General features: G+C 33.6%; 1 protein-coding gene across 1 annotated transcript; it reads right to left on the bottom strand.

The window, feature by feature from the left end:
- Nucleotides 1-70: 70 nt before the first annotated feature.
- Nucleotides 71-18,070, bottom strand: LOC106092527 (ribitol 5-phosphate transferase FKRP). The gene is made up of 3 exons (XM_059370002.1): nt 17,044-18,070; nt 16,856-16,972; nt 71-2,128 (listed from the first exon to the last, which is right to left on the bottom strand). Exons 1-3 carry the CDS (start codon nt 17,797-17,799, stop codon nt 1,292-1,294), a joined length of 1,710 nt encoding a protein of 569 aa, XP_059225985.1. The 5' UTR covers nt 17,800-18,070; the 3' UTR covers nt 71-1,291.
- Between the last annotated feature and the right edge of the window lie 4,326 nt (nt 18,071-22,396).

Below are 22,396 nucleotides of genomic sequence, written 5' to 3'. Positions count from 1 at the left end.
AACATTTAATGCTGTATATTTTATGAATATGAAATTAAAAAAAAAACATATATTTTTTATATAAGCGACCAATAAATCTAAACGAGACTATATATAGTTATTAATTTTTAATTAATGAGCACTTGGCAAATGATTTTTTTGAGTTTTTATATACAACTTTAGAGACGAAAATTAGCAAATTAAGACTAAGGTGGCCAAAGACTCAGTAGCAAGAGCAAAATGTGAAAGGAGAATTTTTCAAAGTTTTTCGTTTGTTTCTCTTGAGCGTCAGCAGCGATATTCCATCGAAGTCCACAGCTTTCGATGATTTAGCTCTTCTTATGACCTCGAAAAAGTCTTCTGTACTGAATAGTTGTAGTTCGGTTCTGAACGGGAGTTCCCGTTTCTTTCTCAGGGTTCTCCTTCTCGCCTTGTCTATAGTTGGGTGCTCGATAAATTGTCTACCAAAATGGTTTGCTCATCGCCTTGAGTCCGTTCTTATCTGTTGTCCATTGAAGGCAATTGCAACCTGGCATGTCCTTCCTGATGGTTTGTTGTGTACTGTTGACCACAAAAATGCATTGGGCAGGCTACAGTGATCGCTATTTTGACCTCAACAAGGGCGTCGTCGGACTGCTTTGTCAATAAGAGAGTGCATACTTCCACCTACTCGATTATTGGCGAGCAGTGCAATGGTTGAAGCATGCCTATCGAAAGAAGCGATGGGTCTTGTTGCGCTCTAAGAAAAAGTTGACCCACAAGATCCAACGTTTCTTTCGATAAGAGTAACATATTCAAAGAAATTCAAATTCATACAAAATTTTTCTGCCAGTACTATTTAAGTCTTTGGCCATTTTTTACATATATGTATAAAGAGTAATAAACTATAATGCATAAAGTTTATCAAAAAATAAAGATTGGAAAAGTTTTAGGATCTTCACCCTATAGTGTTTCCTTACAGATGATGTTGTATTAGGAATATAATTTTTGTTAGGCATGTTTGCATAATTGTATGTGTATGAGTTTTTTTGGATTAAGAAGTTTGAATGTCTAATGACAATATAAGGCTAAGGACTTAATAGAGATTTAGTTTGTTGTGTGTGTGTGTGTGAGTGAACGTGTAATGTGGAGAAAGGGTAGTAGTAATTAAATTACAATCAACAATCAAAGGAGGGGTTTGTTTGTTAGCTAATAAACTATAGACTAAATTAACAAAAATCTAACTAAGTATAATTAGGTTCCTATGCACTTCTTAGAGCCCAGGGACAGGCCTATTCTTTAGACTTATACTCACCTCCATAGATGGCGCCACCTATTGGATATTCTTATAGTCTAGATAATCTCTAACATTATTGGGACACATTATGTTCTTGCCCAAAAATAGCACCGTCGACATGGGATGTAGAAAATCTGCCGAGAATTGTTTCGCCTTCCAGCCAAAGAAACCATTTGGCTTTACCACATTTCCGGTTATCTCAAAGGGCAACAGATTCACTCCAATTTGATTGATTTTGGAAAATTGCACCTTAAAGTAATGACCATCGGTGGCCTTAATCCAATAGAATCCCTCATTGTCCACATAGGGTTTGTTTTGTGACTTCTTCAGTGAGTTGGAGCGCTCCAAGTCGTTGACATTGAAGCTAATGTCAATGTCATAGGCATCAGGTGATAGATGATTGGTGTCGATCGCTGTGCGCAATGCCTGATTGTCCAGCCAATAGCGAATGCCAACATTCTCGAACTCCTCTAGGACATGATTGAAGGTACTCTTCAATTTATCCAGGCAGCAGGGTGGAGTATGCTTGCCCAAGTACACATAGAATGGACGTTGATTGTAGACAGTGCCCACACAGGATTTTGTGGTTCTTTCACAGCCTATCAAATCGATGTCAGTTACTTGGGGCAGGGAGAAGTTGGAAGAAGAAAATTGAGTGTCCAACACCAAATTGTGTTGGGCACTGTACGATGCTGAGTCCTTGGAGTCAGTCTTAATGGATACTTTGTGGGAGCGACGCACAATTCGTTTTATTTGCAGTTTCTTATACATCTCACGAAATTGGCGTCGTTTAATATCAGTTCGCCGTTGCTTTGTGTGATAGGCGGCAAAGAGACGGCGACCATCTTGAAATGATTGGGGATAAACGAATTTCTGTAATTATAGAAAAAAAAACAAATGGTTTGAATAAAAGCAATATAAAAAACAAAATCTACCTGCTGTAACAGGCTCACATAAAAGATAGCAAAATCTACCAATCAAGGAAAAATTTTTATGCCTTCCATAATGGTGGCAAACAATTTCGATATTCCCATTGTAACACCTGCAATAGTGTAGGGTGTAAAACCATACAATATTCCGTGCAGGAAGTTTGGGGTAAATTCAACCCAATAACATAAATTACCGGTCACTTCACCAGTAATATTAGTCCATGGCGTGGTTGATTTGGCGTATTTTTATTTTCGCGAATTAAACCGGTGAAAACACCGGGATAAATGTCTCTATGTTGAGGACGGTTCGTTTTTATACCCACCACTTTAGGATGGGGCATACTAATCTAGTCATTCTGTTTGTAACACCTCGAAATATTGATCTAGGATATCATAAAGTACATATATTCTTGATCGTCTCGAAATTTTGATTCGAACTACCATGTGCGTCTGTCGAAATCACGATAGCGGTCGAACGCGTAAAGCTAGCTGCTTGAAATTTTGCACAGATATTTTATATTGATGCAGGTCGTTGGGGATTGCAAATGAAAAAATCGAAATTCGAAGACGATTCGTAAAATAAAAAGAATTACTAAAAATTGCATACTTTATTTTTTTTTTTTTGCATTTTTTTAAGAAGGGTTACCCCCTTATGAAAATTTTCGATTTTTGATGCGAAAAAATTTTTCGAGTTGAGTATACAGTATTGAAGATTGTGGCAAAAGATTCGGTTTAGTGCAACTCCTATGTCTTTTCTTCAAAGAAATGTCTATGAAAAACACACAAAATCCATTTTTTTGGGTAAAAAATCAAAGTCGTTTTCAAGGCCTAAAACGCTGTAACTGCTTAATTTTTTTCGAATTTCGAATATTTTAATCATTCCGCAGTTCGAAATTCGAAGACGATTCGTAAAATAAACAGAATTACTTAAAATTGCACAATTTATTTTTTTGCCATGTTTTTAAGAAAGACTACCCCCTTATGAAAATTTTCAATTTTTGATGCGAAAAAATTTTTCGAGTTGAGTATACAGTATTGAAGATTGTGGCAAAAGATTCGGTTTCGTGCAACTCCTATGTCTTTTCTTCAAAGAAATGTCTATGAAAAACACACAAAATCCATTTTTTTGGGTAAAAAATGAAAGTCGTTTTCAAGGCCTAAAACGATGTAACTCCTTAATTTTTTATCATTCCGCAGTTCGGAATTCGAAGACGATTCGTAAAATAAACAGAATTACTTAAAATTGCACACTTTATTTTTTTGTCATTTTTTTAAAAAAGGCTACCTACCCCCTTATGAAAATTTTCAATTTTTGATGCGAAAAAATTTTTCGAGTTGAGTATACAGTATTGAAGATTGTGGCAAAAGATTCGGTTTAGTGCAACTCCTATGTCTTTTCTTCAAAGAAATGTCTATGAAAAACACACAAAATCCATTTTTTTGGGTAAAAAATCAAAGTCGTTTTCAAGGCCTAAAACGCTGTAACTCCTTAATTTTGTTCGAATTTCGAATATTTTAAATCATTCCGCAGTTCGAAATTCGAAGACGATTCGTAAAATAAAAAGAATTACTAAAAATTGCATACTTTATTTTTTTTTTGCATTTTTTTAAGAAAGGCTACCCCCTTATGAAAATTTTCGATTTTTGATGCGAAAAAATTTTTCGAGTTGAGTATACAGTATTGAAGATTGTGGCAAAAGATTCGGTTTAGTGCAACTCCTATGTCTTTTCTTCAAAAAAAATGTCTATGAAAAACACACAAAATCCATTTTTTTGGGTAAAATATCAAAGTCGTTTTCAAGGCCTAAAACGCTGTAACTCCTTAATTTTTTTCGAATTTCGAAAATTTTAAATCATTCTGCAGTTCAAAATTCGAAGACTATTCGTATAATAAACAGAATTACTTAAAATTGCACACTTTATTTTTTTTGCCATTTTTTTAAGAAAGGCTACCCCCTTATGAAAATTTTCAATTTTTGATGCGAAAAAATTTTTCGAGTTGAGTATACAGTATTGAAGATTGTGGCAAAAGATTCGGTTTAGTGCAACTCCTATGTCTTTTCTTCAAAGAAATGTCTATGAAAAACACACAAAATCCATTTTTTTGGGTAAAAAATGAAAGTCGTTTTCAAGGCCAAAAACGCTGTAACTCCTTAATTATTTTCGAATTTCGAAAATTTTAAATCATTCCGCAGTTCGAAATTCGAAGACGATTCGTAAAATAAACAGAATCACTTAAAATTGCACACTTTATTTTTTTGCGATTTTTTTAAGAAAGGCTACCCCCTTATGAAAATTTTCAATTTTTGATGCGAAAAAATTTTTCGAGTTGAGTATACAGTATTGAAGATTGTGGCAAAAGATTCGGTTTAGTGCAACTCCTATGTCCCTTTTTCAAAGAAATGTCTTTGAAAAACTTCGCAAAAACCATTTTTTTGGGTAAAAAATCAAAGTCGTTTTCAAGACCTAAAACGCTGTAACTCCTTAATTTTTTCGAATTTCGAAAATTTTAAATCATTCCGCAGTTCGAAATTCGAAGACGATTCGTAAAATAAACAGAATTACTTAAAATTGCACACTTTATTTTTTTGCCATTTTTTTAAGAAAGGCTACCCCCTTATGAAAATTTTCAATTTTTGATGCGAAAAAATTTTTCGAGTTGAGTATACAGTATTGAAGATTGCGGCAAAAGATTCGGTTTAGTGCAACTCCTATGTCTTTTCTTCAAAGAAATGTCTATGAAAAACACACAAAATCCATTTTTTTTGGGTAAAAAATCAAAGTCGTTTTCAAGGCCTAAAACGCTGTAACTCCTTAATTTTTTTCGAATTTCGAAAATTTTAAATCATTCCGCAGTTCGAAATTCGAAGACGATTCGTAAAATAAACAGAATTACTTAAAATTGCACACTTTATTTTTTTGCCATTTTTTTAAGAAAGGCTACCCCCTTATGAAAATTTTCAATTTTTGATGCGAAAAAATTTTTCGAGTTGAGTATACAGTATTGAAGATTGCGGCAAAAGATTCGGTTTAGTGCAACTCCTATGTCTTTTCTTCAAAGAAATGTCTATGAAAAACACACAAAATCCATTTTTTTTGGGTAAAAAATCAAAGTCGTTTTCAAGGCCTAAAACGCTGTAACTCCTTAATTTTTTTCGAATTTCGAAAATTTTAAATCATTCCGCAGTTCGAAATTCGAAGACGATTCGTAAAATAAACAGAATTACTTAAAATTGCACACTTTATTTTTTTGCCATTTTTTTAAGAAAGGCTACCCCCTTATGAAAATTTTCAATTTTTGATGCGAAAAAATTTTCGAGTTGAGTATACAGTATTGAAGATTGTGGCAAAAGATTCGGTTTAGTGCAACTCCTATGTCTTTTCTTCAAAGAAATGTCTATGAAAAACACACAAAATCCATTTTTTTGGGTAAAAAATCAAAGTCGTTTTCAAGGCCTAAAACGCTGTAACTCCTTAATTTTTTTCGAATTTCGAAAATTTTAAATCATTCCGCAGTTCGAAATTCGAAGACGATTCGTAAAATAAACAGAATTACTTAAAATTGCACACTTTATTTTTTTGCCATTTTTTTAAGAAAGGCTACCCCCTTATGAAAATTTTCAATTTTTGATGCGAAAAAATTTTCGAGTTGAGTATACAGTATTGAAGATTGTGGCAAAAGATTCGGTTTAGTGCAACTCCTATGTCTTTTCTTCAAAGAAATGTCTATGAAAAACACACAAAATCCATTTTTTTGGGTAAAAAATCAAAGTCGTTTTCAAGGCCTAAAACGCTGTAACTCCTTAATTTTTTTCGAATTTCGAAAATTTTAAATCATTCCGCAGTTCGAAATTCGAAGACGATTCGTAAAATAAACAGAATTACTTAAAATTGCACACTTTATTTTTTTGCCATTTTTTTAAGAAAGGCTACCCCCTTATGAAAATTTTCAATTTTTGATGCGAAAAAATTTTCGAGTTGAGTATACAGTATTGAAGATTGTGGCAAAAGATTCGGTTTAGTGCAACTCCTATGTCTTTTCTTCAAAGAAATGTCTATGAAAAACACACAAAATCCATTTTTTGGGTAAAAAATCAAAGTCGTTTTCAAGGCCTAAAACTCTGTAACTCCTTAATTTTTTTCGAATTTCGAAAATTTTAAATCATTCCGCAGTTCGAAAATCGAAGACGATTCGTAAAATAAACAGAATTACTTAAAATTGCACACTTTATTTTTTTGCCATTTTTTTAAGAAAGGCTACCCCCTTATGAAAATTTTCAATTTTCTTCAAAGAAATGTCTTTGAAAAACACACAAAATCCATTTTTTTTTGGGTGAAAAATCAAAGTCGTTTTCAAGGCCTAAAACGCTGTAACTCCTTATTTTGTTCGAATTTCGAAAATTTTAAATCATTCCGCATTTCGAAATTCGAAGACGATTCGTAAAATAAACAGAATTACTTAAAATTGCACACTTTATTTTTTTTGCCATTTTTTTAAGAAAGGCTACCCCCTTATGAAAATTTTCAATTTTTGATGCGAAAAAATTTATCGAGTTGAGTATACAGTATTGAAGATTGTGGCAAAAGATTCGGTTTAGTGCAACTCCTATGTCTTTTCTTCAAAGAAATGTCTATGAAAAAAACACACAAAATCCATTTTTTTGGGTAAAAAATCAAAGTCGTTTTCAAGGCCTAAAACGCTGTAACTCCTTAATTTTTTTCGAATTTCGAAAATTTTAAATCATTCCGCAGTTCGAAATTCGAAGACGATTCGTAAAATAAACAGAATTACTTAAAATTGCACACTTTATTTTTTTGCCATTTTTTTAAGAAAGGCTACCCCCTTATGAAAATTTTCAATTTTTGATGCGAAAAAATTTTTCGAGTTGAGTATACAGTATTGAAGATTGCGGCAAAAGATTCGGTTTAGTGCAACTCCTATGTCTTTTCTTCAAAGAAATGTCTATGAAAAACACACAAAATCCATTTTTTTTGGGTAAAAAATCAAAGTCGTTTTCAAGGCCTAAAACGCTGTAACTCCTTAATTTTTTTCGAATTTCGAAAATTTTAAATCATTCCGCAGTTCGAAATTCGAAGACGATTCGTAAAATAAACAGAATTACTTAAAATTGCACACTTTATTTTTTTGCCATTTTTTTAAGAAAGGCTACCCCCTTATGAAAATTTTCAATTTTTGATGCGAAAAAATTTTTCGAGTTGAGTATACAGTATTGAAGATTGTGGCAAAAGATTCGGTTTAGTGAAACTCCTATGTCTTTTCTTCAAAGAAATGTCTATGGAAAACACACAAAATCTATTTTTTTTGGGTAAAAAATCAAAGTCGTTTTCAAGGCCTAAAACGCTGTAACTCCTTAATTTTTTTCGAATTTCGAAAATTTTAAATCATTCCGCAGTTCGAAATTCGAAGACGATTCGTAAAATAAACAGAATTACTTAAAATTGCACACTTTATTTTTTTGCCATTTTTTTAAGAAAGGCTACCCCCTTATGAAAATTTTCAATTTTTGATGCGAAAAAATTTTTCGAGTTGAGTATACAGTATTGAAGATTGTGGCAAAAGATTCGGTTTAGTGAAACTCCTATGTCTTTTCTTCAAAGAAATGTCTATGGAAAACACACAAAATCTATTTTTTTTGGGTAAAAAATCAAAGTCGTTTTCAAGGCCTAAAACGCTGTAACTCCTTAATTTTTTTCGAATTTCGAAAATTTTAAATCATTCCGCAGTTCGAAATTCGAAGACGATTCGTAAAATAAACAGAATTACTTAAAATTGCACACTTTATTTTTTTGCCATTTTTTTAAGAAAGGCTACCCCCTTATGAAAATTTTCAATTTTCTTCAAAGAAATGTCTATGAAAAACACACAAAATCCATTTTTTTGGGTAAAAAATCAAAGTCGTTTTCAAGGCCTAAAACGCTGTAACTCCTTAATTTTTTCGAATTTCGAAAATTTTAAATCATTCCGCAGTTCGAAATTCGAAGACGATTCGTAAAATAAACAGAATTACTTAAAATTGCACACTTTATTTTTTTGCCATTTTTTTAAGAAAGGCTACCCCCTTATGAAAATTTTCAATTTTTGATGCGAAAAAATTTTCGAGTTGAGTATACAGTATTGAAGATTGTGGCAAAAGATTCGGTTTAGTGCAACTCCTATGTCTTTTCTTCAAAGAAATGTCTATGAAAAACACACAAAATCCATTTTTTTGGGTAAAAAATCAAAGTCGTTTTCAAGGCCTAAAACGCTGTAACTCCTTAATTTTTTTCGAATTTCGAAAATTTTAAATCATTCCGCAGTTCGAAATTCGAAGACGATTCGTAAAATAAACAGAATTACTTAAAATTGCACACTTTATTTTTTTGCCATTTTTTTAAGAAAGGCTACCCCCTTATGAAAATTTTCAATTTTCTTCAAAGAAATGTCTATGAAAAACACACAAAATCCATTTTTTTGGGTAAAAAATCAAAGTCGTTTTCAAGGCCTAAAACGCTGTAACTCCTTAATTTTTTTCGAATTTCGAAAATTTTAAATCATTCCGCAGTTCGAAATTCGAAGACGATTCGTAAAATAAACAGAATTACTTAAAATTGCACACTTTATTTTTTTGCCATTTTTTTAAGAAAGGCTACCCCCTTATGAAAATTTTCAATTTTTGATGCGAAAAAATTTTTCGAGTTGAGTATACAGTATTGAAGATTGCGGCAAAAGATTCGGTTTAGTGCAACTCCTATGTCTTTTCTTCAAAGAAATGTCTATGAAAAACACACAAAATCCATTTTTTTTGGGTACAAAATCAAAGTCGTTTTCAAGGCCTAAAACGCTGTAACTCCTTAATTTTTTTCGAATTTCGAAAATTTTAAATCATTCCGCAGTTCGAAATTCGAAGACGATTCGTAAAATAAACAGAATTACTTAAAATTGCACACTTTATTTTTTTGCCATTTTTTTAAGAAAGGCTACCCCCTTATGAAAATTTTCAATTTTTGATGCGAAAAAATTTTTCGAGTTGAGTATACAGTATTGAAGATTGTGGCAAAAGATTCGGTTTAGTGAAACTCCTATGTCTTTTCTTCAAAGAAATGTCTATGGAAAACACACAAAATCTATTTTTTTTGGGTAAAAAATCAAAGTCGTTTTCAAGGCCTAAAACGCTGTAACTCCTTAATTTTTTTCGAATTTCGAAAATTTTAAATCATTCCGCAGTTCGAAATTCGAAGACGATTCGTAAAATAAACAGAATTACTTAAAATTGCACACTTTATTTTTTTGCCATTTTTTTAAGAAAGGCTACCCCCTTATGAAAATTTTCAATTTTTGATGCGAAAAAATTTTTCGAGTTGAGTATACAGTATTGAAGATTGTGGCAAAAGATTCGGTTTAGTGAAACTCCTATGTCTTTTCTTCAAAGAAATGTCTATGGAAAACACACAAAATCTATTTTTTTTGGGTAAAAAATCAAAGTCGTTTTCAAGGCCTAAAACGCTGTAACTCCTTAATTTTTTTCGAATTTCGAAAATTTTAAATCATTCCGCAGTTCGAAATTCGAAGACGATTCGTAAAATAAACAGAATTACTTAAAATTGCACACTTTATTTTTTTGCCATTTTTTAAGAAAGGCTACCCCCTTATGAAAATTTTCAATTTTTGATGCGAAAAAATTTTTCGAGTTGAGTATACAGTATTGAAGATTGTGGCAAAAGATTCGGTTTAGTGCAACTCCTATGTCTTTTCTTCAAAGAAATGTCTATGAAAAACACACAAAATCCATTTTTTTGGGTAAAAAATCAAAGTCGTTTTCAAGGCCTAAAACGCTGTAACTCCTTAATTTTTTTCGAATTTCGAATATTTTAAATCATTCCGCAGTTCGAAATTCGAAGACGATTCGTAAAATAAACAGAATTACTTAAAATTGCACACTTTATTTGTTTGCCATTTTTTTAAGAAAGGCTACCCCCTTATGAAAATTTTCAATTTTTGATGCGAAAAAATTTTTCGAGTTGAGTATACAGTATTGAAGATTGTGGCAGAAGATTCGGTTTCGTGCAACTCCTATGTCTTTTCTTCAAAGAAATGTCTTTGAAAAACACACAAAATCCATTTTTTTTTGGGTGAAAAATCAAAGTCGTTTTCAAGGCCTAAAACGCTGTAACTCCTTATTTTGTTCGAATTTCGAAAATTTTAAATCATTCCGCATTTCGAAATTCGAAGACGATTCGTAAAATAAACAGAATTACTTAAAATTGCACACTTTATTTTTTTTGCCATTTTTTTAAGAAAGGCTACCCCCTTATGAAAATTTTCAATTTTTGATGCGAAAAAATTTATCGAGTTGAGTATACAGTATTGAAGATTGTGGCAAAAGATTCGGTTTAGTGCAACTCCTATGTCTTTTCTTCAAAGAAATGTCTATGAAAAAAACACACAAAATCCATTTTTTTGGGTAAAAAATCAAAGTCGTTTTCAAGGCCTAAAACGCTGTAACTCCTTAATTTTTTTCGAATTTCGAAAATTTTAAATCATTCCGCAGTTCGAAATTCGAAGACGATTCGTAAAATAAACAGAATTACTTAAAATTGCACACTTTATTTTTTTGCCATTTTTTTCAGAAAGGCTAACCCCTTATGAAAATTTTCAATTTTTAATGCGAAAAAATTTTTCGAGTTGAGTATACAGTATTGAAGATTGTGGCAAAAGATTCGGTTTAGTGCAACTCCTATGTCTTTTCTTTAAAGAAATGTCTATGAAAAACATACAAAATCCATTTTTTTTGGGTAAAAAATCAAAGTCGTTTTCAAGGCCTAAAACGCTGTAACTCCTTAATTTTTTCGAATTTCGAAAATTTTAAATCATTCTGCAGTTCGAAATTCGAAGACGATTCGTAAAATAAACAGAATTACTTAAAATTGCACACTTTATTTTTTTGCCATTTTTTTCAGAAAGGCTAACCCCTTATGAAAATTTTCAATTTTTGATGCGAAAAAATTTTTCGAGTTGAGTATACAGTATTGAAGATTGTGGCAAAAGAATCGGTTTAGTGCAACTCCTATGTCCTTTCTTCAAAGAAATGTCTTTGAAAAACTTCGCAAAAACCATTTTTTGGGTGAAAAATCAAAGTCGTTTTCAAGGCCTAAAACGCTGTAACTCCTTGATTTTTTCGAATTTCGAAAATTTTAAATCATTCCGCAGTTCGAAATTCGAAGACGATTTGTAAAATAAACAGAATTACTTAAAATTGCACACTTTGTTTTTTTGCAATTTTTTTAAGAAAGGCTACCCCCTCATGAAAATTTTCAATTTTTGATGCGAAAAAATTTATCGAGTTGAGTATACAGTATTGAAGATTGTGGCAAAAGATTCGGTTTAGTGCAACTCCTATGTCTTTTCTTCAAAGAAATGTCTATGAAAAAAACACACAAAATCCATTTTTTTTGGGTAAAAAATCAAAGTCGTTTTCAAGGCCTAAAACGCTGTAACTCCTTAATTTTTTTCGAATTTCGAAAATTTTAAATCATTTTGCAGTTCGAAATTCGAAGACGATTCGTAAAATAAACAGAATTACTTAAAATTGCACACTTTATTTTTTTGCCATTTTTTTCAGAAAGGCTAACCCCTTATGAAAATTTTCAATTTTTGATGCGAAAAAATTTTTCGAGTTGAGTATACAGTATTGAAGATTGTGGCAAAAGAATCGGTTTAGTGCAACTCCTATGTCCTTTCTTCAAAGAAATGTCTTTGAAAAACTTCGCAAAAACCATTTTTTGGGTGAAAAATCAAAGTCGTTTTCAAGGCCTAAAACGCTGTAACTCCTTAATTTTTTTCGAATTTCGAAAATTTTAAATCATTCCGCAGTTCGAAATTCGAAGACGATTTGTAAAATAAACAGAATTACTTAAAATTGCACACTTTATTTTTTGCAATTTTTTTAAGAAAGGCTACCCCCTTATGAAAATTTTCAATTTTTGATGCGAAAAAATTTATCGAGTTGAGTATACAGTATTGAAGATTGTGGCAAAAGATTCGGTTTAGTGCAACTCCTATGTCCTTTCTTCAAAGAAATGTCTTTGAAAAACTTCGCAAAAACCATTTTTTGGGTGAAAAATCAAAGTCGTTTTCAAGGCCTAAAACGCTGTAACTCCTTTATTTTTTCGAATTACCAAAATTTTAAATCATTCCGCAGTTCGAAGTTCGAAGACGATTCGTAAAATAAACAGAATTACTTAAAAGTGCATACTTTATTTTTTGCCATTTTTTTAAGAAAATTTACAATTTTTGATGCGAAAAAATGTTTCGAGTTGAGTATACAGTATTGAATATTGTGGCAAAAGATTCGGTTTAGTGCAACTCCTATGTCTTTTCTTCAAAGAAATGTCTTTGAAAAACACACAAAATCCATTTTTTTTGGGTGAAAAATCAAAGTCGTTTTCAAGGCCTAAAACGCTGTAACTCCTTAATTTTTTTCGAATTTCGAAAATTTTAAATTATTCCGCAGTTCGAAATTCGAAGACGATTCGTAAAATAAACAGAATTACTTAAAATTGCACACTTTATTTTTTTTGCCATTTTTTTAAGAAAATTTTAAATTTTTGATGCGAAAAAATTTTTCGAGTTGAGTATACAGTATTGAAGATTGTGGCAAAAGATTCGGTTTAGTGCGACTCCTATGTCTTTTCTTCAAAGAAATGTCTATGAAAAACACACGAAATCCATTTTTTTGGGTAAAAAAATCAAAGTCGTTTTCAAGGCCTAAAACGCTGTAACTCCTTAATTTTTTTCGAATTTCGAAAATTGTAAATCATTCCGCAGTTCGAAATTCGAAGACGATTCGTAAAATAAATTTACGAAAAGTTGCTCACTTAATTTTTTGCCAGTTTTTTAAGAAAGGCTACCCCCTTATGAAAATGTTCAATTTTTGATGCGAAAAAATTTTTCGAGTTGAGTATACAGTATTGAAGATTGTGGCAAAAGATTCCTATGTCTTTTCTTCAAAGAAATGTCTATGAAAAACACACAAAATCCATTTTTTGGGTAAAAAATCAAAGTCGTTTTCAAGGCCTAAAACGCTGTAACTCCTTAATTTTTTTCGAATTTCGAAAATTTTAAATCATTAAGCAGTTCGAAATTCGAAGACGATTCGTAAAATAAACAGAATTACTTAAAATTGCACACTTTATTTTTTTGCCATTTTTTTAAGAAAGGCTAACCCCTTATGAAAATTTTCAATTTTTGATGCGAAAAAATTTTTCGAGTTGAGTATACAGTATTGAAGATTGTGCAAAAGATTCGGTTTAGTGCAACTCCTATGTCTTTTCTTCAAAGAAATGTCTTTGAAAAACACACAAAATCCATTTTTTTTGGGTGAAAAATCAAAGTCGTTTTCAAGGCCTAAAACGGTGTAACTCCTTATTTTTTCGAATTTTGAAAATTTTAAATCATTCCGCAGTTCGAAATTCGAAGACGATTCGTAAAATAAACAGAATTACTTAAAAGTGCATACTTTATTTTTTGCCATTTTTTTAAGAAAATTTTCAATTTTTGATGCGAAAAAATTTTTCGAGTTGAGTAAACAGTATTGAATATTGTGGCAAAAGATTCAGTTTAGTGCAACTCCTATGTCTTTTCTTCAAAGAAATGTCTATGAAAAAAACACACAAAATCCATTTTTTTGGGTAAAAAATCAAAGTCGTTTTCAAGGCCTAAAACGCTGTAACTCCTTAATTTTTTTCGAATTTCGAAAATTTTAAATCATTCCGCAGTTCGAAATTCGAAGACGATTCGTAAAATAAACAGAATTACTTAAAATTGCACACTTTATTTTTTTGCCGTTTTTTTAAGAAAGGCTACCCCCTTATGAAAATTTTCAATTTTTGATGCGAAAAAATTTTTCGAGTTGAGTATACAGTATTGAAGATTGTGGCAAAAGATTCGGTTTAGTGCAACTCATATATCTTTTCTCAAGGATCTTGACTTTTTGAGCCCCTAAAGGGCACAAGTATTATTCGATTTGACTGAAATTTTGCACAACGGCTTCTTTCATGACCTTTAACATAAGTGTCGAATATGGCATGAATCGGTTTATAGCCTAATACTAACTCGATATTGTTCCAATAACATAACAATTCTTTTCTTTTATCCTTTGTTTGCCTAAAAAGAGTTACCGTGGCAAGAGCTCGACAAATGCGATCCATTGTGGAGGGTATGTAAGATTCGGCCCGGCCGAACTATGCACGCTTTTACTTGTTTTCTACTTTATTTATTTGTTTTCCCTAATCAATGACTGAGACGTCTGTTCTAGCCAATGACAGCAAAGCGGTAGACCTCTTCAAGTCTAGATTAGGCCACATAGTTTTGGAATGCTCACAACCCCCTCCTGGTGACCATCTATCATTAGAGTCCTGAAAACTTAGCTTACATGTCGCTAGAGGCATACCCACAAATTCCAGTATCCCTGGAATGTGTACGGTAATTCCTAGTATCGCAAGCTCGTTCGCTTTACAATTCCCTGGGATATCTCTGTGGCCCGACACCCAGAACAGATGAATTTTGAACACCCCGTTATGACACCAAAAGCTATACTGGCCTCCTTCTTACTTTCTTTCAGTAATAGCTTCGTCTTTTCACGATCCCGATCACTCCATAGGATTTTCGCCGTCCTATCGATTATTTCGCTGTTCCACTGTGGGTTTGTCGCCCACACCCTAAAATCGGACAGCATCGACCCCAAAGGCTCGGGTTAACTAAGTTTATTGACGGCAGTTCTCTGGCCTTCAATGCCAAATCGTCAGTCCTTTCATTCCCCCTTTGCTCCTTTATGGCCTGGCACCCAAACGATGCAGATTCTGCCATCCTCAGAGAAGGGGTTATTCTCCTTCTTACACTGCAAGACTGCTTGTATGTAACACCCAGAAGGATGAGAGATAGACCCATTGATAACTACACCGATTGACCCAGAATAACTTTCTGATTCGATTTAGCTGGGTTCATGGACCGGCGAACAGTCCATCTTAAATTATGTAAAAACTACAGGTCGCAATTTTCGTCCGATCACAGGCATGTTTATCGGCCTAGAGACGAAGTTTATTGAAATTTGAAACAATAAAAGCGTGCTTAGTTCGGCTGGGCCGAATCTTCTATACCTTCCACCATGGATCGCATTTATCGAGTTCTTTTCTTGGTATCTCTTTTTAGGCAAACATTTGATAAAAGGAAAGAATTACTGTAATATTGGAGCTATAATATCAAGTTATCATCCGATTCGGACCGTAATTGAATTAAATTTTGGAGACCATAGTAGAAGTCGTTATGTAAAGTTTCAGCCAATTCGAATAAAAATTGCGCCCTTAAGGGGTTCAAGATGTAAACTAGTGAAATCGGTTTATATGGGAGCTGTATCACGCCGATTCAGACCATAATTGACACATATGTTGAAGTTCATGAGAGAAATCGTTGTACAAAAATTCAGCCAAATCAAATAATAATTACGCCCTCTGCAGGCTCGAGAAGTCAAGATCCCAGATCGGTTTTAATTGCAGCTATATCAGGTTATGGACCAATTAAAACCGTATATGGCACAGTTGTTGGAAGTCATAACAAAACACCTCATGCAAAATTTCAGCCAAATCGGATAAGAATTGCGCTCTCTAGTGCCTCAAGAAGTCAAGATTCAAGATCGGTTTATATGGCAGCTATATCAGGTTATGAACCGATTCGAACCATACTTACCATAGTTGTTGGTCATAACAAAACACCCCATGCAAAATTTCAGCCAAATTTCGGCCAGAGGCTGAAGAAGTCAAGACCCCCGATAGGTTTATATGACAGCTATATCATGTTATGGAGCCATTTGAACCAAGAAGTCAAGATCCAAGATCGGATTATAGGGTAGCTATATCAAAACATGGATCGATATGGCCCATTTACAATCCCAAACGACCTATTTCAAGCGGCTAGCTTTACTCCTTCGAAAGTTAGCGTGCTTTCGACAGACGGACGGACGGACAGACCGTCGGGCATGGCTAGATCGACTTAAAATGACATGACGATCAAGAATATATATACCTTATGGGGTCTCGGAGGAATATTTTGAGGAGTTACAAACAGAATGACGAAATAAGTATACCCCCATCCTTTGGTGGAGGGTATACTTTGGACTAATATTGCAATACTGTGGTCATTTGTTAACCGATTTCATAGAAATTTGGAAGGAAGGATTTTCTGATGACTCTCGATACTATTTGTGAATCAGTTCAAAATTAGAGCCACAGCAAGCGCATTAATTTACCAATCTTGCCAACATTTTGCACAACGCTTTCCTCGACGATTACCACATTACCTAAGAAGTTTGGTTGAAATCGGTTGAGATTTAGGTATAGCTTCCATATATATAGTAAGATTTTGGGTAATATGCAATAAGGTTTTCATATATCAACCGAAATTTGGTACGAATGGTTTAATAATCCATCTGGAAACATCCGCTGAGGTCCATCGAAATTGGTTCAGAATTTATATATCTACCGCATTGTACTTATAGTAGGTAGGTGTAGAGATTTATACAGTCGGCACCGCTGGACCTTTGCCTTTCATTATAATTCTTTAAAATTTCCCTTAATTTTTTACAAAAATACATTATTTTATTAATCATATTTTTCTTACCGTTATATTACTCAGCTTAGATTGTATATAGAACATTTCGGGAAACGGTGCCGCCAATGGTTCTGGCAATTCTTTAAGTACTCCCACATCCACAAGCAAAGCATGTTTTTGCAGAAACTTTTCATAAATAAAAATAAACAATGAAAATATTGGGGATCTGAATGAAACACACTCCCATATCTACTTACCAAATCACATTTATCACTTGTACTATTGACGGCCACATATTGTATGGTCCAATTTGGCAAATCCAGTGTGACTTGTGTACAACCTACAAATGATTTTAAATTTCCTGCAAAGGGGACAATAATCACCCTTCGCACCACCTCCTCGGGAGCAATTAAGGATTTGGGTTTGTTTAGCCGCGCATCCTTATCCCATGTGTTGGAATTGATTTCTCTAAGGATTTTCTGTAAAAGATTCTTGCTGGTCAAACGCACACTGTCCGGCATGAAGAGGGCATATTTGGTGCGTATGGCCGATAAGGGGTTAAGCTCGTAAATGGGTTTGGCTATATCAAATCCTAGATTGACAAAACGCACACTGACCTCCTCTCTGGAGCCAGTGGTGTTGCGCTGATAGACCAGCGGTGGATAGGGAATACCCTCTAGATAAATTACGATTGGCATATTGGGTATCACATCTAATATGCTATCTATGGAGTCCTTGATGTCATTCTCAAAGGTGTAGAAGGTGCGAAAGACTATGGTTATCGATTTGCGTATGTGTTTGAAAGCATTGCGAGCTCGCTCCTTGGGTGATTTCTCTACATGAGGCTGGGAGGGTTTCTTGAGCAAATCATAGGACTCCATGCTGGGCAGGGTTAAAGAGGCGGCCAGATTTTTCCACAGCGTTGACTTCCAGGAATAATAAAAGAGTATAAGATTGGCAATGACCACCAAGAGGACAATAAGTTTGGCATGCCGCACACGCAGGATTTTCATGCTATCTGCTGTGGTTTGTTGAATAAGGAGTTGTTGTTGTTGTGGTTTTTCTACTCCTCCGTAGCTGATAAGAACAATCTTGGTGGTGTGGTGTATGATGATGGTATTTCTGTGTTTCGAGTTGTATTGAGTTGAAGGGTAACTTTTCTAAAAGTACTCTATAAGTCTGGTTGTCTTTCTATTGCTCCAAAGTTCGTAGTGGTATGCCTTTTATATGCCTTATAATTCTCACACAGACCATTTTCACTGTCTGCCTGGGTATTTTTTTTTTTTTTTTTTTTTGTGGGCACTTCTACATGACTGCTTTATGGCGACTATGTTTTATGCTTCATTTTTTTGATATTCTAATATTCTACTCTAAATTCTAAGAATTCAATTCATCTTGGTTTCGCCTTTTGGTGCTTTCTATTTTGATTATATTTTACTAAGAGCTAAATTTTCCAGGATCTTTTAGATTTCCTACTACTATTTAGCAACTCCAACTTTCTTTCAGCACCTTTTTTCACATTTTGACAGCTAAAGTCAATGTAAGGATAAAGGAGTACTTTGTTGTTGTATCTACATGTGTGTGTAAATGGGTTTGTATAAATGTGTGTGAAAAAGTTTCAATTGTTTTGACATTTGAAGAATATGGGTTGAAAAAGAAATGGGCAACAACAAAAGCTTTAAGGATATGAGTTAACATAGCAAAAGTTTATGTGCTTAACAGAGCAAGCTTTACAGCTTTTAAGTTTTAATAACATTGGATTGTTATGAACACTTGTTTAAACATTAAAATTGAAATATGTTAACATCATAGACAAAGGAAATCTATATAACTCAAAAATTCTGCGTTCGAGGTCGCCCTAGTTTCATTGCTCACACACATATAAACGACTGAGAATTTGACATTTCTTCCATCTGTTAGAGCTTTTTTGAACATATTGTTATGAGTCTATAGATTTCCTTTGTCTATTTTAATACAATTTTTAAACATTGATTATTAATATATATATTTTACGTCATTAAATATCTTTTTTTTAATTTTTGTACCATTTCCCTTAGAATTAAAATGTCGTTTTTGTTTTTGGTATGTTAAACATTTAACATTAAGATTTATTTCGAAAATTTCCATTTAAAAATCTCATACAAAAATTCATTGTTCACTTTTCTTGTACGTTTTGGTTAACATTGAATATATCGCCTATACCTAACATTAGTAGTCTTTGCACAGTGGGTTTAAAAAATGTGGATATTAAAAAAAGTAATAATAATATAACTTGTAAAACTTTTCAAACAAAATTGGTCCTGAAATCTTTGATTTTTTTGTTAAGTTCCAAACCAGATTAAATCTTGATATAGTGAGCATATCTTAAGATTGAACCTATTGAGGCTTCAAAAGGCATATTGAATTTCAATGAAAAAGTGGTTTATATCGGCACCTTCTAGATATGTGCCCAAAGTATGGTAAACATTGAAATAGCCCTCACATTGAAATAGACCTCAATTTTAACGGATATAACTATAGCAATTTTTAATGAAAAAAAAATTTATAAATTTAATTTTATGTATGATTATTAATTTTATGGACGAAAACGTCTAAGTGAGTCTGATTGCAGACTGACACTTAAACCTTACCTAATTTTATGCTAAACTAGCAGTCCCGTTGCGCTGCGCTACACCTTGAAGTTGATTTTAAACATAAAATTTTTTTAAAAATATTTATTTTGACACTGGACACCTGAGTTCGAATTCTGGAGAGAGCATTAGAAAAAAACAAGTAAGAGAGTGCTAAGATCGGCCGGGCCGAATCTTATATAGCCTCTACGATGGATCGCATTTGTCGAGTTCTATGCGCAGTATCTCTTATTAGGCAAACAAAGAATATTGATTAAGAACTGTTGTGCTACTGGAGCTATATCAAGTTATAGTCCGATTCGTACCATAAGTAAATGTCAATATTTCAGTTCATTCGGATATGAATTGCGCCTTGTAGGGACTTAAGAAGTTAAATCGGGAGACCGGTTTATATGAGAGCTGTATCAAGCTATTGATCGATTAAGACCACATTAGACACGTATGTTGAAGGTCATGAGAGAAGCCGTTGTACAAAATTCCAAATCATTCCAAATAGGATGAGAATTGCGCCCTCTAGAGGCTCAAGAAGTCAAGATCCCAGATCGTTTTATATGGCAGCTATATCAGGTTGTGTAAAGATTTGCGCGATACTTAATACAGTTATTGGAAATCATAACAAAACACCTCATGCAAAATTTCAGCCAAATCGGATAAGAATTGTGGCATCTAGTGCCTCAAGAAGTCAAGATTCAAGATCGGTTTATGTGGCAGTTATTGGGTTGCCCAAAAAGTACTTGAGGATTTTTCATATAGTCGGCGTTGACAAATTTTTTCACAGCTTGTGACTCTGTAATTGCATTCTTTCTTCTGGCAGTTATCAGCTGTTACTTTTAGCTTGCTTTAGAAAAAAATTGTAAAAAAAGTATATTTGATTAAAGTTCATTCTAATTTTTATTAAAAATGCATTTACTTTCTTTTAAAAAATCCGCAATTACTTTTTGGGCAACCCAATATATCAGGTTATGGACCGATTCAAAACATTCTTAGCGCAGTTATTGGAAGTCATATCGAAACACGTTGTGCAAAATTTCAGACGAGAATTGCGCCCTCTAGAGGCTCAATAAGATAAGACCCAAGATCGGTTTATATGGCAGCTATTTAAAAACATGGACCGATTTGGCCCATTTACAATCCCAACCGAACTACACTAATAAAAAGTATTTGTACGTTGTGCAAAATTTCAGCCAAATCAGACGAGAATTGCGCCCTCTAGCGGCTCAAGAAGTCAAGACCTAAGATCGGTTTATATGGCAGCTATATCAAAACATGGACCGATTTGGTCCATTTACAATCCCAACCGACCTACACTAATAAAAAGTATTTGTACAAAATTTCAATCGGCTAGCTTTACTCCTTTGAAAGTTAACGTGCTTTCGACAGACAAACGGACGGACGACCAGACGGACGGACATGGCTAGATCGACTTCAAATGACATGACAATCAAGAATATATATACTTTATGGGGTCTTAGACGCATACTTCGAGGTGTTACAAACAGAATAATGAAATTAGTATACCCCCATCCTACGGTGGAGGGATTAAAAATTCAGCGATTTTTATACCCTCCCAATGCAGGCTGCATTTTGGAGGTACTCAGCCATGTAAAACACTTCTCCCCAAAGAGGTTTTGCACTGCGGGACGCCGTTTGGATTCGGCTATAAGAACAAGATCAATACTTATCGATCTTAAAACTTGAATGGGACAGCACTCATTGTATTGTGGGAAGTTTAATCTTGTTCTTTAATGGAATGCTCATGGTCAAAATTGCATATTTATACCCTACACCACCACTGTGCTACAGAATATTATAAGTTTGTGCGTTTGTTTGCAACGCTAAGAAGGAAAAGAGCTAGACCCATTGATAAGCATATCGATCGACTCAGAATCACTTTCTGATTCGATTTAGCCATGTCCGTCTGTGAGTGTCCATGTATTCTTACAATCAAGGACAGGTCGTATTTGTTGTCCAATAGTCTAGAAATTTTGCACATGTCACTTTTTTTGGCTCACGGACAAACGCTATTGACTTTGGTAAACATCGGTTCTGACTTAGATATAGCTCCCATATGTGCGATTTGCTGTAGTAACTAAAATTTTCAATCGGTTTGCACAAAATTTAGCACGGATTGTTTTGTCACTGATCTTAACATATCTGCAAGATTTCATCAAAATCGGTTCTGATTTAGATATAGCTCCCATACATATGTATAGCCGGATTTGTACTTGAATGGTTGTTGAAACTACAATTTTCAACCGATCAGCACAAAATTTGGCACAGGTTGTTTTGTTACCGATCTTAACTTATCTGCAAGATTTCATCAAAATCGGTTCAGATTTAGATATAGCTCCCTTATATATGTATCGCCCGATTTGCACTTAACAACAAATTTCAAATCTTTTCGAGAAAAGTCGGTTCAGATTTAAATATAGCTCTCATATACATATAGCCCATATTTATAATTGTAAGGTAGGTGAACACTACTATATAGTCGGTTCGACCCGATTTTTGCCTTTCCTTACTGGTTCTTAAATATTATCAAACTGGTGTTCAAGGCCATGTGTCCTTTGCTTTAATACTTTACTTTACTTGTATGTTTTGTTCAAATGCAATCCGTATAAGTACCTATATGAATTATAGTTTTAAAGATGGACAGGTCCTTTCTGGATCAACCTTATACCAAATTTGGATGTATTATTGCTACTCCACTCTATCGGTGGAGTAGCAATAATACATCCGTTAAGGGTTGGAGGAGCCGTTCTCTCCGGAGAGAAAACCAAAAAAAAAATTGTAAAAGATATGCCGTGTGAGAACGGGTAGAGAAATCTCTTTGAAATTTGGATATGTTTGAGCTGAGGCGTTGGCGAGGTCGTGTGAAAAATTTCACACGTGTTTTCTAAGCGCATTTTGATAGGCCCCTAAAATCTGTCGCCAAATCTTCATTTGTGGTCCGATTTTCAAAACTCTTTTTTTGGTGGAT

The sequence above is a fragment of the Stomoxys calcitrans genome, chromosome 5, assembly GCF_963082655.1.
Source record: "Stomoxys calcitrans chromosome 5, idStoCalc2.1, whole genome shotgun sequence".
Classification (NCBI taxonomy): domain Eukaryota; kingdom Metazoa; phylum Arthropoda; class Insecta; order Diptera; family Muscidae; genus Stomoxys; species Stomoxys calcitrans.
Note: the sequence above shows the minus strand (reverse complement) of the source record. Positions and strands in the feature narration are given on the sequence as shown.

Bases quoted from the DNA above. Each gene is read 5' to 3' on its own strand.
- LOC106092527 (XM_059370002.1), bottom strand. From the start codon at position 17,799: ATGAAAATCCTGCGTGTGCGGCATGCCAAACTTATTGTCCTCTTGGTG. The intron at 16,973-17,043 runs GTAAGTAGATAT...ATTTATGAAAAG, and splicing joins CAAGTGATAAATGTGATTTG to TTTCTGCAAAAACATGCTTT. The intron at 2,129-16,855 runs GTAAGAAAAATA...CTATAATTACAG, and splicing joins CTAAGCTGAGTAATATAACG to AAATTCGTTTATCCCCAATC.